The 16446-nt window shown below is 42.9% G+C and overlaps 1 protein-coding gene across 1 annotated transcript in view; it reads left to right on the forward strand.

The window, feature by feature from the left end:
* Window positions 1-3325, forward strand: part of TIMP2 (TIMP metallopeptidase inhibitor 2) — a 31430-nt gene extending 28105 nt beyond the window's left edge. The window contains exon 5 of the mRNA XM_075279414.1: window positions 217-3325. Within this exon, the coding sequence (XP_075135515.1) occupies window positions 217-414 (198 nt within the window). The 3' untranslated portion in view covers window positions 415-3325. The remainder of the gene's footprint in view (window positions 1-216) is intronic.
* Window positions 3326-16446: the final 13121 nt, after the last annotated feature.

The raw sequence follows: 16446 nt of genomic DNA on the forward strand, positions 1-16446 counted from the left end.
GGGATCTGAGTGCCACCGCTCGCATCTGTGCCATAGGTTCGCCATCATGGGTCTAGGAGATTTGCCCACTCTTCCAGGACTTCTGAGGTCACTCCCATTTTCAGGGAGCCTCATAGAGGTTTCTGGAGAGTTGACAGGTTTGGCCTTATGTAGTAGAAATAATAGTAAAAAAATAATATGTAATATTTGTAATTGTCATCTATTTTGTTCCCTTAGATCTCGCGCTGTCCTTCCATCCCCTGCTATGTCTCTTCCCAAGATGAGTGTCTCTGGACAGACTGGATGACAGAGAAGAGCATAAACGGACGGCAGGCCAAACATTATGCCTGCATTAAACGTAGCGATGGATCCTGCTCCTGGTACCGGGGAACTGCCCCTCCGAAACAGGAGTTCCTCGACATAGAGGACCCATAAATCTCATTTTTGTGCAAGTCCCACTCACCAGTTCTGAGATTTTTGTTTTTTTGGTCCAGGTAAAACATCAGTTCCTGCAAGTCACATGGCTGAACAGAAGAAGCTGGACTGCAAGCTGTCATGGGACAGGGGGTTTAACCCCTTCATTGCTGAACACTGCAGCACTGAAAGGATTAAATGGATGAGAATGAGGATGGACTCTGCTTCCGGCCTAGTTCTTCGCCTTCCTTTCGCCACTTTCCCTGTCATGCAGTTTGTTGGAGCGCACAAGGCCACCTGTAGAATCCCTTTATTCTGTGTAGCTGGTCTACAGTCCTTTCCTTGACTTTCCCCAAGTGCCCTATTCCCTTGCCAAAAAGGATAAACCTGCAAAGCGAGGTCCGAGCTCTGAGTTGTTTGCCCACCTTCCCCGCTAGTGTTCTCGTGTAATGTAAGCAGGGACCGGCTTTCTGTGTCATTCCGAGAACGCTTTTATTGTACAATTTGCACCAATTTCTTCACGTTTTCAGTACCTGGTGTTCTTATTTCTGAGACTGTCTGGGGGGGTTCTTAAAGGGGCGCTAATGCTAAACTAAAGGTCGCTGTCGTAAAGATGAAGTAGGAATTTGAGGAGAGCTGACACATCCTCTCTAAAAAAAATATCATTTAGATCACATGATGGTTTCGAGAGAAAAAGCGTTTACACCAACATACAGAGATTGTATTGAGACCGGCCATTTTTGTTTTCTAGAATATACCATTCTATATTCTTCTATAGGAATTGTGAATTTACATATCAAGTGGGGCCGTTTTTCCAGCGATGCCCTCTGTGGACCATAAATAGAATTTTCTCTCGTACAGGGGTTGTCTCATGAAAGACATTACTGGCATGAAAGTGTCTGAATGAAGTCGTAAGCTCCTTGACACTTTTCCGCATGGAAAAAAAACAGAGCTCACGCGAGATGAGGTAGTGTATTGTCTCCCTAGTACGGCGTACCCATGCTGCCAACTTAAAGCATACACTACCCCACTGAAGTGCTATGAATCTTTTTGCAAATTAGCTCTTTTTCCAAAAAATGAATGCTGTGCCCCTAGTTGGAAGGCCTTGCTGGACAGTCGGCTCTCTGCATAACCTTCATACAGTGAGTACTATCAGACTCCCCGCTATTAGCCCCATGATGGCTGCAGCACATTTGCATTCTTCTCTGAGACGGGGGGCGTGTACAATACAGAACAACCTGCCCCTCCCCATCCATTATTACTACTTCTAGTTTCTTTACATGTAATTCTGCCAGGAGTTACTGTAAAATAGCAAACAGCTGAGATACGCCACGTGACGGTAATATAAGAGAACCAGAGACAACAGACTGCAAGACCAGGTTATAATGCAGCTAAAAAGATCTGTAACACAGTAAAAGAGAAATCTGAGCACAATCACGAAAGATCCTTAATATCTATGGCTAACATCACATCAGTAACAGCATAAGCAGCTAGTCAGACGTAGACAGACTCTTCTTGTACTTAGTGTAAGTTATAAGAAACTGCAGACTTCTCTCTGAGCAGTGTACACGCAGGGAGCACAGATAGGCAGTAGAGATGAGCGAACACTGTTCGGATCAGCCGTTCCGAACAGCACGCTCCCATAGAAATGAATGGAATGAAGTGTACGTGCCAGGTGCTTCCATTCATTTCTATGGGAGCGTGCTGTTCAGAACGGCTGATCCGAACAGTGTTCGCTCATCTCTAATAGGCAGATGTGTGTGTTAACAAGCAGAGGCAGTGAAGAGAGACCAGCCCCTCCACTTCCTGTGTTTCCATCTTGACCTTTTTTTTTTTTTTTTACTAAAGACGGATCTTCCCTAGTAACAGGAAGTGGACAGCAAATGAGTTAAAAGGGAGACAGTGGCAAGTACATTACATTTTTGACCCAGAATCATGCAACATGACTGCCTAGAAAGAGAGCTAATATGCATACCATAACCCCTAGGAGTACTGCATTGTCCTTAGGACAAACAGCGAATTTCTTTGCTGAGACAACCCCTTTAAATCTTGGCTGTTTCCATGGTGAACTGCCGTATGGACATTCCTCTATGCTTACTTATGTCGTTGTGCTTTCCGCCGCTTTCTATATGGAAGCAATTCAGACCAAAGCTTTAGCATTAGTGTTCCTTTAAGTGGATTGCGGTGTAAATGTGTGGCATTGTGACAGCAGCCATAAAAGCCATGTGCACTCTGCATCATATTTCAGCAGTATTCATCGTCGTAATAATATAGGACTAAACCTTGTGGAAAAAACCTGTAGATACAAGAACCTGCAATATCCTAGCCTCAGAGTACACAGGACACATAGCGCACCCCACTCTATACACTGTACCCTCTGTATTAACACGTGGTCCAATGTGCACAGGATACTCTGCCCCCTTGTGGAGTGTACACAGACCATAGCACCAAACCCTTGAAGGAGAGAATGTTAAACGTGCCTGATGTACTGTATAGCTTTTGGGACTATTTAATCCCTCATTACTAGAAATCTTTTTATCATATTTATATCATACTATTTGGTATTTCCCTTTTTATTCCTGACATGGCTTTCTGGTCCTTGTGTCGAGCCACTCCCCTTTGTACAAACAAGTATACTGTAAAGCACAGTAATGCTACTTGTAGAGTTCTTGCTTGGTAAGTATAAGACGGAATGTGTATTTTTTTTCTGCTGCAAGTATTAATTTAAAGCTTTTTTGTTATCTTTTTTTTGTGTTTTTATTAAAATTATTATTATTATTATTTTTTTGCTGAAAATAAAGTCTGAGACTTGTGGAGAGAGAAGGGGAAAGTTGCATGTTCCGTGCTTTGCACTCATTCCGATGCTCGATGACAAATTCTGTATGTGAAAGTTTCATCGGTGCCATTAAAAAAGTATTATCTGCCAATAGGAGAGGCCTTTGACCCGTTATTGTGTCACCCATCACGAAGGGTTTTTTTTTCAGTCTAGGCTTTACTCTGCACTATTACGCCAGCAGATCAGACTTTACGCCATCTTGAAGGGTTATTTCCGTATCAGAAAATTGCTTCCAAGATAAGAATAACAGCTCCGAAGCCCCGCCCCCGAGGAGTAGCAAAGCATTGCTGCTCAACACTGTTCCAGTAACTCCCATAGAGACGACAACTAGCCACGCTGCTTTTGTAACTGTGTAGTAGGGCTGGGCGATTAACCTCATTTACGATTAATGGTGATTATTTAGGTCATACCCCGCATAAACCATGCCCACTTTACAGTATGGTTAGTATGGTTAAGTGTTGGGCAAACCCTGCGAGGTCTCTGCACCTCATCCCTCCTATCCCATGTTTACTGCTAGTTACTTGTATCATGAGCATAGAAGAGGAGGGAGGAATCGGTGCAATTTGGGACTTGGGTGTTAGGTCTGATCACGTGACCCTGGGTTGCAACCAGCCCAGAGCCCAGTGGGTTCATTGCATACAAGGAAGAAGCAAACACTGATAGACTTCCTAGAGAACATAAAACCTAGAAATAAATACGGGTTTCCGTTCTTTGAGTCCGCTTGTTGATCCGCAAAAATGGAAACCCAATTTGCTTAAAAAGCGGTTACCCACGGATCCTATAGACTGTAATGGAGTCTGCCTGAAAAATGCAGGGGACTTTTCTTTCCATATTTTTCAAGTGGAATGGGGGACGGAATCCCCGAACTGTCATTGAACGCAGGTGAGAACCTGGTCTAACATACATAATAACTGCCGGGTACATGAGCTCATAGCAAAGCACTGATTCCAATTCTGTTAAAAAAAAAATGGAGGACACCTGCATGAATGGACTCTATGGCAGCTGCTCCAGACAGTTGTCCTACAGCCAGACACAAGACTGTGAGGAGGGAGCATGGCGGAGTTTCGGGGATACACAGAGGATTTTTTTATATATATATTGCAGTTTTCAATGTAATACGAGACAACATATGAATTAACGAAAGGAGGAGATGACGGAAGAAAGGGATATATATATATATAGTTTTTTAAAAATTTTGCACATTCTGTGTTCAGTAACCCTTTCATAGTCAGACTCTCTATAGTGTTGTTATTTTAGGGTTAGGCTAGGTTCACATTTGCTCTGGGCTCTCAGTCGTTCAGATCCGTCAGGGGACCTAGACGACATAGAGCCTGTCTAAAACAGAGGTTCGCCGCAGACCCCATAGACTATAATGGGGTCCAGCGGTTAGCTAAGAAACCACATGGACCCCATAGACTATAATGGTGTCCATCGGGTTTCTACCATTATTATACTGAATCCGATGGAGAGAAAAGTCCTTTGTGCAGGACTTGTCTGCTACAGAGACTCGGACGCAGATGTGAGCCTAGCCTAAAACATTTTACTATTGTATGTCTTAGGCCCGTTTCACATCTGTGTTCGGTATTCCGTACGGCGAGTCCACTTGGGGACCCTTCCAAATACGACCTATACGCATTAAAAAGTGGTTAGCAAAGAAACCATACGGACCCCATAGACTCTAATGGGGTCCGTGTGGTTTCTTAGCAAACTGCTTTTTAATGCATATAGGTTTCTGTTCGGGGGTTCCCCAAGTGGACTCGCCGTACGGAATACCAAATGCAGATGTGAACCGAGCCCGACACTACTGTTTCATACTGACCGCTATAGCAGTGCTGTCTTATTCCTGTCTTGCAGTGTACAATTCCTCCCGGGACATAAATCCATAATCCTTCTCTTCTAACTTTTCTCACGAATATTTGCTTCCGTCCAAATCTGTTGACAGAGAAATAAAAGTGTGAGCTTGTTCCCTCTGTCCTATATAAAGAGAACGCAGACCTTCAGGCGTAGACGTGATGTGTTCTGTGTATTATAGAGCGGCTGTCGTGTACCAAACGCAGCATAGTATTACTATTATTAATGCATGGAGATAAGCTGGGAGGACGGAGTCACAAGAAGCGACGGATTATGTGCCAGGGTATATCCATGTACGACAGACACGCTGCACCTTGCTGAAAATCTCTATCATATCTTCTACAGAGACAAAAACCACACTAAATACAGTCGCTTGGTGTGAAACTAATGTGGATTTGCCCCAAATTTCACCTTATTGCAAAGGGTGAAGTCTGCAGCAAAAATGACAGCTCTTATACTCCGGATACCCCAGGGAATAATAAGGTATCCCTGTGTGCAAAAACGCCCATATTTCCAGTACGGCCATTGCGGGGAAACAAAATGCCAAACCACTGTTTTCTTGCTGTTTCATTTCTGAAAAAAAATTAGAATAAAAAATTATCAAAGCAATAGACATTCCCCAAAATGGTAGAACTAAAAAGTACACCTGGCCCCGCAAAAACAGACGTCTATACATCCCCATACACGGAAATATAAAGAAGTTCCGAGTGTCATACTATGGTGACTTTAAGAAAAAAAAAATTTTTTGCAAAGTTTTAGATTTTTGTTACGTGTAATATAAATAAAACCATAATATGGTTTTATTTATATTACATTATTAATAGGGGTGCCCAAACTTTTTCATAGGACTGTATATTATACAGTCTTATGAAAAAGTTTGGGCACCCCTATTAATCTTAATCATTTTTAGTTCTAAATATTTTGGTATTTGCAACAGCCATTTCAGTTTGATATATCTAATAACTGATGGACACAGTAATATTTCAGGATTGAAATGAGGTTTATTGTACTAACAGAAAATGTGCAATATACATTAAACCAAAATTTGACCGGTGCAAAAGTATGGGCACCTCAACAGAAAAGTGACATTAATATTTAGTAGATCCTCCTTTTGCAAAGATAACAGCCTCTAGTCGCTTCCTGTAGCTTTTAATCAGTTCCTGGATCCTGGATGAAGGTATTTTGGACAAACAATTCGCGTTCAGTTCAGTTAGATGGTCGCCGAGCATGGACAGCCCGCTTCAAATCATCCCACAGATGTTCAATGATATTCAGGTCTGTGGACTGGGATGGCCATTCCAGAACATTGTAATTGTTCCTCTGCATGAATGCCTGAGTTGATTTGGAGCGGTGTTTTGGATCATTGTCTTGCTGAAATATCCATCCCCGGCGTAACTTCAACTTCGTCACTGATTCTTGAACATTATTCTCAAGAATCCGCTGATACTGAGTGGAATCCATGCGACCCTCAACTTTAACAAGATTCCCGATGCCGGCATTGGCCACACAGCCCCAAAGCATGATGGAACCTCCACCAAATTATACAGTGGGTAGCATGTGTTTTTCTTGGAATGCTGTTTCTTTTTGGACGCCATGCATAACGCCTTTTTGTATAACCAAACAACTCAATCTTTGTTTCCAAAATGAAGTTGGCTTCTCCAAATGTGCTTTTTCATACCTCAGGCAACTCTATTTGTGGCGTACATGCAGAAACGGCTTCTTTCTCATCACTCTCCCATACAGCTTCTCCTTGTGCAAAGTGCGCTGTATTGTTACCGATGCACAGTGACACCATCTGCAGCAAGATGATGCTGCAGCTCTTTGGAGGTGGTCTGTGGATTGTCCTTGACTGTTCTCACCATTCTTCTTCTCTGCCTTTCTGATATTTTTCTTGGCCTGCCACTTCTGGGCTTAACAAGAACTGTCCCTGTGGTCTTCCATTTCCTTACTATGTTCCTCACAGTGGAAACTGACAGGTTAAATCTCTGAGACAACGTTTTGTATCCTTCCCCTGAACAACTATGTTGAACAATCTTTGTTTTCAGATCATTTGAGAGCGGGCTGTCCATGTTCGGCGACCATCAAACTTAACTGAACTTGTATTGTTTTGTAGAAAGAAATGGTCCAAAATACCTTCATCCAGGATCCAGGAACTGATTAAAAGCTACAGGAAGAGACTAGAGGCTGTTATCTTTGCAAAAGGAGGATGTACTAAATATTAATGTCACTTTTCTGTTGAGGTGCCCATATTTTTGCACCGGTTAAATTTTGGTTTAATGCATATTGCGCATTTTCTGTTAGTACAATAAACCTCATTTCAATCCTGAAATATTACTGTGTCCATCAGTTATTAGATATATCAAACTGAAATGGCTGCTGCAAACACCAAAATATTTAGAACTAAAAATGATTAAGATTAATAGGGGTGCCCAAACTTTTTCATAGGACTGTAAATTTGGTATCCCCGGAATCACATCAAACACAGGTGACAGGTCATTTTGGCTGCCGAGTGAATGCTGTTATGACGAAGCCCGTAAGAAAGTCGCACAAATGCACTTTTTTTTTCCAATTCCACCCCATTCTGAATTTTTTTCCTACTTCCCAGTACATTGTACAGAATAAGAAATGGACCATTATGAGGAACAATTTGTATAAGCAAATATTAAGTCCTCAAATGGCTCTGTGGATGGAAAAATCAAAAAGTTATGGGGTTTGGAAGGCAGGGAGTCAAAAAGAGAAATCAAAAAATGTCACTGGCGGAAACATCATTAGAATCCAGTTTTAAGCTAAACCCACGTCGGAATAGCCTGAAGAAAGGCTATTCTTCCCTTACCTTTAGATGTCTTTTCCGCGTCAGCGTTCCTTAGATATCCTGTTTTTCGTCCATATGCTAGTTTTCTCGCAGCACTGGGGGCGGTCCTTAGTGTGCAAACAGCACTGGGGCATCCCTTGTGCTGCGAAAAAACTAGCACAGTTTTCTAGCACACTAGCGGCACCTTCTTCTTGTTCGGCTCCTTCGCCTCTTCTTCCTTGTCCCGTCATGTCTTCTTCAAAAAGCGCCAACGGCGCATGTCCATTGCCATCTCCATTTCGGCCACTGGAAAATGGCCAATGGACATTCGCAGTCGGCCATTTTCCTGTGGCCGAAGAGGAAAGAAGAGGAGGAGGAGCCGAACAAAAAAGAAGGTGGCACTGGAGATTTTTCTTGCAGCATTGGGGATGCCCCCAGTGCTGTTTGAGCACTGGGGACCACCCCCCGTGCTGTGAGAAAACTAATTAGCATATGTACGAAAACTGGGATATCTAAGGAACGGCGGCACGGAGAAGACATCTAAAGATAGAGGAAGAATAGCCTTTCTTAAAGAGATTCTATACTCAAAATCACATTTTTTCCTCGATCACATATAGGAATAGCCTTAAAAAAGGCTATTCTTCTCCTACCTTTAGATGTCTTCTCCGCACCGCCGTTCGATAGAAATCCCGGTTTTCGTCTGTATGCAAATGAGTTCTCTCACAGCACTGGGGGCGGTCCCGAGTGCTCAAACAGCACTGGGGGCATCCCCAATGCTGCAAGAAAAATCTCCACCATCGCCTCCATCTTCTTCAGGGCGCCTTCTTCCGGAGCTGGGTTCAAACTTCTAGGCCTCGAGCCAACTGCACATTTATTTATTATGCTTACTTATATAGCGCCACAGCACTTTACAGATATTGTCAGTCACTGTCCCATACAGGGCTCACAATCTACATTCCCTGTCAGTATGTCTTTGGTGTGTGGGAGGAAACCAGAGTACCCAGAGGAACCCCACGCAAACACGGGGAGAACATACAAACTCCTTGCAAATGTTGCCCTTGGCAGGATTTGAACCTAGGACTCCAGCGCTGCAAGGCTAACCACTGAGCCACCGTGCTGCCCACAGGCCACAAGAAAATGGCCGCTTACACAGCTTACGTCCCTTTAAGGCTATTCCGACGTGGGTTTAGCTTAAACTGGGATTCTAATGATAGAATCCCTTTAAACTGACTGAAATTGCCCCATCAGAGATTAAAATTCCATCCCAACTACAAATATGGCAACTGGACTAAGTCCTTCGATCAACATCCTATCCCAAAAAATATCTAGCTTTCAGGCCCCTCATGGACGTACAAGTTATCATGTGGCAGTGCGGACCCTAGTACATGTAGTCAATGCTGCAACCCTCCTGCTGTGAGGACATCTCATGTGCACATGCCCCGATACCTAAGATATTAATCAGACATGTTATTATTACCTACCTACCTAAACCTTTAGTTTGATGTCACCTTGTTCTAATCTCAGATTTTATAAGGCCGTCCCTATTTGCTGTGTGCAGAATTCCTGGCACATTTTGCGATCGGCGCCCATCATAGACCGTGTTATTTGGAATATATTAGAAAATGCTTTTGAAGATATTACAATGAAAATATTTGACTAAAAATAAACGTGTTTTTCTTTCTTCTCTTCGGCGCGGCTCTTGGAACCAGATTTTACACATTATCCATCTGTTGTATATCTTAGATTTCTGAAATTGTTGCTATGAGACGTTATAGTCGTCCTGGAAGAGCGAAAAAAAGGAAAACCGACGCTGGATAAATGAGGAGAAATAAGTAATAATGGGGTCCGCGGGTTTCCTACGGTAACCGCTTTTTTATGTGGATTAGGTTTCCACTTGGGGACCCCACCAAGGGAAACCCCGAACAAAGATGTGAACTGGGCCTAAGGCTGAATTCACACGGAGTATTTTGGTCAGGATTTTGAGGCCGTATCTTCTAGAGATGAGTGAACACTTTTTGGATCAGCCGACCCGAACAGCACGCTCCCATAGAAATGAATGGAAGCACCTGTGACGCTGACTTTGCCGGCGGCCGGCCGGCGTCACAGGTGCTTCCATTCATCTCTATGGGTGCGTGTTGTTCGGATCGGCTGATCCAAACAGTGTTCGCTCATCTCTAATCATTAGTATCTGATCTGGGGGCTTGAAGCTACTGCTGTGAATGGGGCCAGAATCAGCTCTGTGTCTTAAAGTAACAGGTGCATCTCTCCGCACTGGGTGCACTCCGACAAAGCTGACGGTGCGCTGAATCCTACTTTCTAGCAGTATATGTAACACCGCCTATTGCCAGAGGACGTGAAAGTTTCCCTTTAAAACAATGAAATTTATTTGGTTTGAAAAAGAGACGTCTAAGGGACATGAACAACCTGGACAAACATAGAAATGGCCCTCTGAAAAGACAAGGGGGCGCTACCGCTAACTAGAGAAAAAAGGTTTAGTCTACAGCAGTGACAAGGATTCAATACCATAAAGACTATGAATCGGTGGAATAGTCACCTCCGGAACTATCACAGCAGAAACATACAAAAGCTTCAATAAAGGCTTCTTACTGACAAACAACACTTCTATGTAGGGAGCAACACGGTGGCTCAGTGGTTAGCACTGCAGCCCCGGAGCTCGAATCCCGCCAGGAACAACATCTGCAAGGAGTTTGTATGTTCTCCCCGTGTCTGCATGGATTTCCTCCCATTCTATAAAGACATACTGATGGGAAAAAAATGTACATTGTGATCCCTATATGGGGCTCACAATCTACATTTATAAAAATAAATAAATAACAACACTTCCATGTAAATCTATTGTATAGACTTCTGTATACATGTATAGACTTCTATGTAAATGTATAGACTTCTATATAAATGTATAGACTCCTATATAAATGTATAGACTCCTATATATATAGACTTTTATGTAAATGTATAGACTCCTATATACCCTGTTTCCCCGAAAATAAGACAGTGTCTTAAATAAATTTTTGCTCCCAAAGGTGTGCTACGTCTTATTTTCAGGGGATTTCTTATCTTTTTTCAATGAAGAAGAATTCACATTTATTGCTGAACAAAAAAAATGAACATTCCTGCGTGCACTGTTATGCCCCATATTATATCCCACAGTGCCCCCTGCACACAGTATTATCCCCATAGTGGCCTATGCACACAGTATTATCCCCCATAGTGGCCCCTGCAAACAGTATTATCCCCAATAGTGGCCCCTACACACAGTATTATGCCCCATAGTGGCTCCTGCACACAGTATTATACCCCATAGTGGCTCCTGCACACAGTATTATACCCCATAGTGGCCCCTGCACACAGTAGTATGCCCCATAGTGGCCCCTGCACACAGTATTATCCCCCATAGTGGCCCCAGCACACAGTATTATGCCCCATAGTGGCCCCTGCACACAGTATTATCCCCCATAGTGGCCCCTGCACACAGTATTATTCTCCATAGTGGCCCCTGCACACAGTATTATCCCCCATAGTGGCTCCTGCACACAGTATTATCCCCCCATAGTGGCTCCTGCACACAGTATTATCCCCCATAGTGGCCCCTGAACACAGTATTATACCCCATAGTGGCTCCTGCACACAGTATTATCCCCCATAGTGGCTCCTGCACACAGTATTATCCCCCATAGTGGCCCCTGCACACAGTATTATGCCCCATAGTGGCCTCTGCACACAGTATTATGACCCATAGTGGCCCCTGCACACAGTATTATGCCCCATAGTGGCCTCTGCACACAGTATTATCCCCCATAGTGGCTCCTGCACACAGTATTATGACCCATAGTGGCCCCTGCACACAGTATTATCCCCCATAGTGGCTCCTGCACACAGTATTATCCCCCATAGTGGCCCCTGCACACAGTATTATGACCCATAGTGGCCCCTGCACACAGTATTATCCCCCATAGTGGCTCCTGCCCACAGTATTATCCCCCATAGTGGCTCCTGCACACAGTATTATGACCCATAGTGGCCCCTGCACACAGTATTATCCCCCATAGTGGCTCCTGCACACAGTATTATCCCACAGTGCCCCCTGCACACAGTATTATCCCCATAGTGGCCCTTGCACACAGTATTATCCCCCATAGTGGCCCCTGCAAAGAGTATTATCCCCATAGTGGCCCTTGCACACAGTATTATGCCCCATAGTGGTCCCTACACACAGTATTATTTCCCACTGTGAACACCCATGAACAAATATTATACTCGGGGCTCTTTTCATACCCCAGAGTATAATAATCAGAGACCCAAGGGGGATACCAACATAAAAAAAACACTGTTACTTACCTATCCCATGCTCTGCTGCACTCCTCGGTGTCGGCCATCTTAACTGACGTCACATGACCTGGGACACAGGCCCCGGTCATGTGACATCAAACATGTCTCACAACTAGGCCCGAAGCCTGTCTGGAACCCGAAAAGGTAAGTAACACTGTTTTTTATGTTCCCTTACCTCTCCCAGGCCTCCAATCATTATTCTCAGGGGTCTGAAAAGACCCCCCGAGTATAATAATAGTGTTTTTGGGGCCCGCGGCGTCACTCACCGATCCCGGCCACTGCCAGGAGGAGGGCCTATTACTGTCTGGAGTAACTCCAGCTGGTAACAGCCTTTTAAAAAAAAAATAAAAAAAAAAATTGCAGCGGTAGCGGCTGTCGCCGGGCCCCTAATGTCCTGGGCCCTGTGGCAGCTGCTACCTCTGCTACCCCGGTATTTAGGCCCCTGCAAATGAAAACTACTATGTCTTACTTTCAGGGGGTGCCTTATATTAGGCAAATCAACAAAACTCCTGCTATGTCTTACTTTCGAGGGATGACTTATTTTCGGGGAAACAGGGTATATATATACAGTATATATATATATATATATATTTATATATAGACTTCTATGTAAATGTATAGACTTCTATATAAATGTATAGACTCCTATATAAATATATAGACTTCTATGTAAATATATAGACTCCTAGATAAATAGACTTCTATGTAAATGTATAGACTCCTATATAAATGTATAGACTCCTATATAAATATATAGACTTCTGTGTAAATGTATAGACTACTATATACTTTTATGTAAATGTATAGAATTACTGCAATGAAACTTGGGATCACAAGTGATATTTCCCTTTTTAGGGCAGATTGGTCCATGTTTTAAGGGCTTCCAACTTTTTTTTTTTGTATCAAAAGGAAAAACAATTTTGTCCGGTTAGTCATACCCTTCCCTGTATCCACATCCTCTTCCTTCCCCAGTTGGACTTGATGCATGTATTGCCTTTATAAACCGTTCTACATAACTATGTAATGTTCACGGAAAAACAACCATTTTATATGGCCACAAAAACCCTTTAACTACTTCATCCCCACTGCAGAGTGAATCAGGATCTACAAGACACCAAATGTTAATCCTGCAGAGCGCCTTTTAGTTATGGTGAGACTGGCCGTTCCGAAAAAGGAATAGAGGTGTCCACAATTACAGGACCGTATCAAGTCTAAGGAATGTGTAGACTGCGCCACAAAGAACCTTTATAGGGTTTACAAAACCGTGAATGTTGTGTATTAACCTAATTTTCCATTGTTTTTTGTATGAGATCGCCACCTAGAGGTGAGGTTTGGATGGTTTTTAACATTTTTTTTCAGATCAATACAATTCCACTCACTACTGAGCTTCTCAATATCAACGTCAAACTACAAATTTCCAGCTTTTTTACATATTCTCATATTTGAATTTCCGGAATCGCTCTACAAAGCCTGCTGATGGGGACAAAGGGGGTGGGGAATTCATGAAGCTTTTTTACCAGATTTTTGGTGTATCTAGTGCCAAATCCTTATCTTTTTAGTCCTTGAATTTATTTTGGACTTTAGAAGGTTTACAAGTCTATCAGCAGCAATCTTCTAAATTTACAAGAAAATTTTCCAAACTCATTACGTAGGGGCCACTTCAGTTTTGAATAAGATTTTAAAGGTCTGTGTAGTAGAACCCCCCCCCCCCATAAATCACCACGTTGTCAAAACTGCACCCCTCAAAGAATTAAAACTCAAAATTTGGGAGGCTTGTTACATTAATGTTTGCAACTTTTTGCATATTCTTCTTCCCTGTCTTCCAAAATTCAGAACTTTTTTTTATTTTTCTGTCGACATAGCTAATTTATACTTTGTGTGATAAGTTGTAAATGTAATGATGTTTTTTTTAAAAAAAACCTTTTTTTTATTGTAAATAAATTTTCATTGCTTTGCTGCATGTCCCACAGCGGGACTTGAACCTGGGATCTCAGATACCCAGTGCAATGTCCTGCAATACATAACATTGCTCAACATCACTAATAGGCCGCCTATGGGAATTGTGCTTCGGCAGTGAGGAGGCTGTGGCCCGGCCTCCTGGCTGCCATAGTAACCCCTTAAAGGGGTTGTCCCATCACAAGGATCCTATCTATACTGCTTGTTAATGTGAATGTAAGGCCGGGTTCACACGATGTATTATGGCACGTAATGTGGTACGTAGACGGCGTGGGAGCTTTTGCGGGCCATATATGCTCCCATTGTTTTCAATGGGAGCCGGTACCGTATACGTGGCGCTAAATAGCGCCGCGTATACGGTACCGCTCCCATTCATTCCTATGGAGCGAGGTATTCGAAACTGCAGTTTCGAATACTATTCGCTCCTCTCTATCAAGCAGTATAACGACCATTTTGACCCAAAAGCGGTTTCACAGCTTTTATTAACATTGGGACGTGAAAATGAAAAATTACTTCATCAATGAAAAAACCACTCACTTTAACCCCAAATTTTTCATTTTCGAAACTATACACCTCAAAAAAATTAATCAAGGGGAATAACGATCTTTTTGACCCCAGACCGGACCACACTGGGAGACACCAAATTTAACTCCAGGGGATAAAGGTCCATATTTACTTACCAATCCCTGCTCCTGCCCACACCTACCTCTACTCCCCTTTTAGCCATCCAGGGGGCCCTTTGCATCACATATCACGTTGCTGACACTGAACAGCCTCAGGACATTGCTGACAGCGACATGATATGGAACACAAGGGGCCCTCTGAAGGGGAAGCGGAGGTGGCTGTGGGCAGGAACTGGGATCATCTCAATGTAAAGGTTGTTAAGGATGTAGTGCGACCAAATATGTGCTTTTTTTTATTATTTTTTCTTAAAAAAAAATTATATATATATATATATATATATATATATATATATATATATATGGGAGAGGGGCATGGGGGGGGTATTTATTTATTCATATTTACTTTTTACTTCTTTTTTTTGGGTCCCACTTGGCACCAATTATAGCTTGGTCCAGTAATATACACTGCTCTACTCATGTACTGCGGTGTGTTTAGGCTGACGTCTATGTACCGTATATACTCGAATATAAGCCGACCCGAATATAAGCCGATCCCCCTAATTTTACCACAAAAAACTGGGAAAACTTATTGACTCGAGTATAAGCTGACGGGGGGAAATGCAGCAGCTACTGGAAAATTTCAAAAATTAAAATGGTCGGCGTTTTTGGGTGCAGTAGTTGCTGGGGAAGGGGAGGGGGTGTCTTGGTTGTCTGTCTGCCCCTTCCCTGAGCTTGAGGACTGGGATTTTTCCCCCCCACTTGGAATTCAGTCTCGCTGACTATAGGGGATCTGCAGTGCTCCTATTAACCCCTTCCCGATGGAACAGGAGCACTGCAGATCCTCTATATTCAGTAGACCGGGCACTTTCAGACAGGGATACCTAATGTGTATTTGTTTCACAGTAATTTTCTTTTGCATATATTCTAGGGAAAGGAGGGATTTAGAACTTTTTTTTTTTTTTTTTTAAAGCTTCTTTTTTCCCCCCACTATTTTATAGGAAATTCTATACATTGATATTGCGGCTGGTCATAGATCCCCCCCTCCTAAAATTTTTTTTTTTTGCTAACTCGAGTGTAAGCCGAGAGGGGCTTTTTCAGCACAAAATCTGTGCTGAAAAATTCGGCTTATACTCGAGTATATATGGTAATCAATCCTGACTCCAGCCAAAAGTGGACAAAAAAACAACCATGGGGCTACCATGACAGCAAATTGGCACCACTTCAGAAAAAGCCCTTAGATGTTGTGGTCATGACTGACTATGGCATCTGAGGCGCTTAGTTGACACCTGCTCAGCTACTGAGTGGGGACATTGTCATGTGGTAAATATTAGAGTTGGGCAAATTTTTCAAGAATTCGATTCGACTGCTTTGCCGAATTTTCCCAAACTATTTGATTTGATTTCATTTGCTGCAAATCGCATTAAAATACAGCTATTTCCTGGCTGCAGACAGTCTGTATAATGGTGTAGAACATTGTGCCTTGTAGCACCTTGACAGAGTGGGGAGGTGGGTGGCAAAACAGTACCCGCTGACAATGGTGGCTGTAAGAAGGAGCACTTGGCATCAGAATAGTAGCTGAGGCAGGTAGCCAGGAGAAACCGATCTCTTTCGTCAAGGTTTGGGTGAGGCAGCATGGATCATTTAAT

Source organism: Leptodactylus fuscus, chromosome 6 (genome assembly GCF_031893055.1).
Source record: "Leptodactylus fuscus isolate aLepFus1 chromosome 6, aLepFus1.hap2, whole genome shotgun sequence".
Classification (NCBI taxonomy): Eukaryota; Metazoa; Chordata; class Amphibia; order Anura; family Leptodactylidae; genus Leptodactylus; species Leptodactylus fuscus.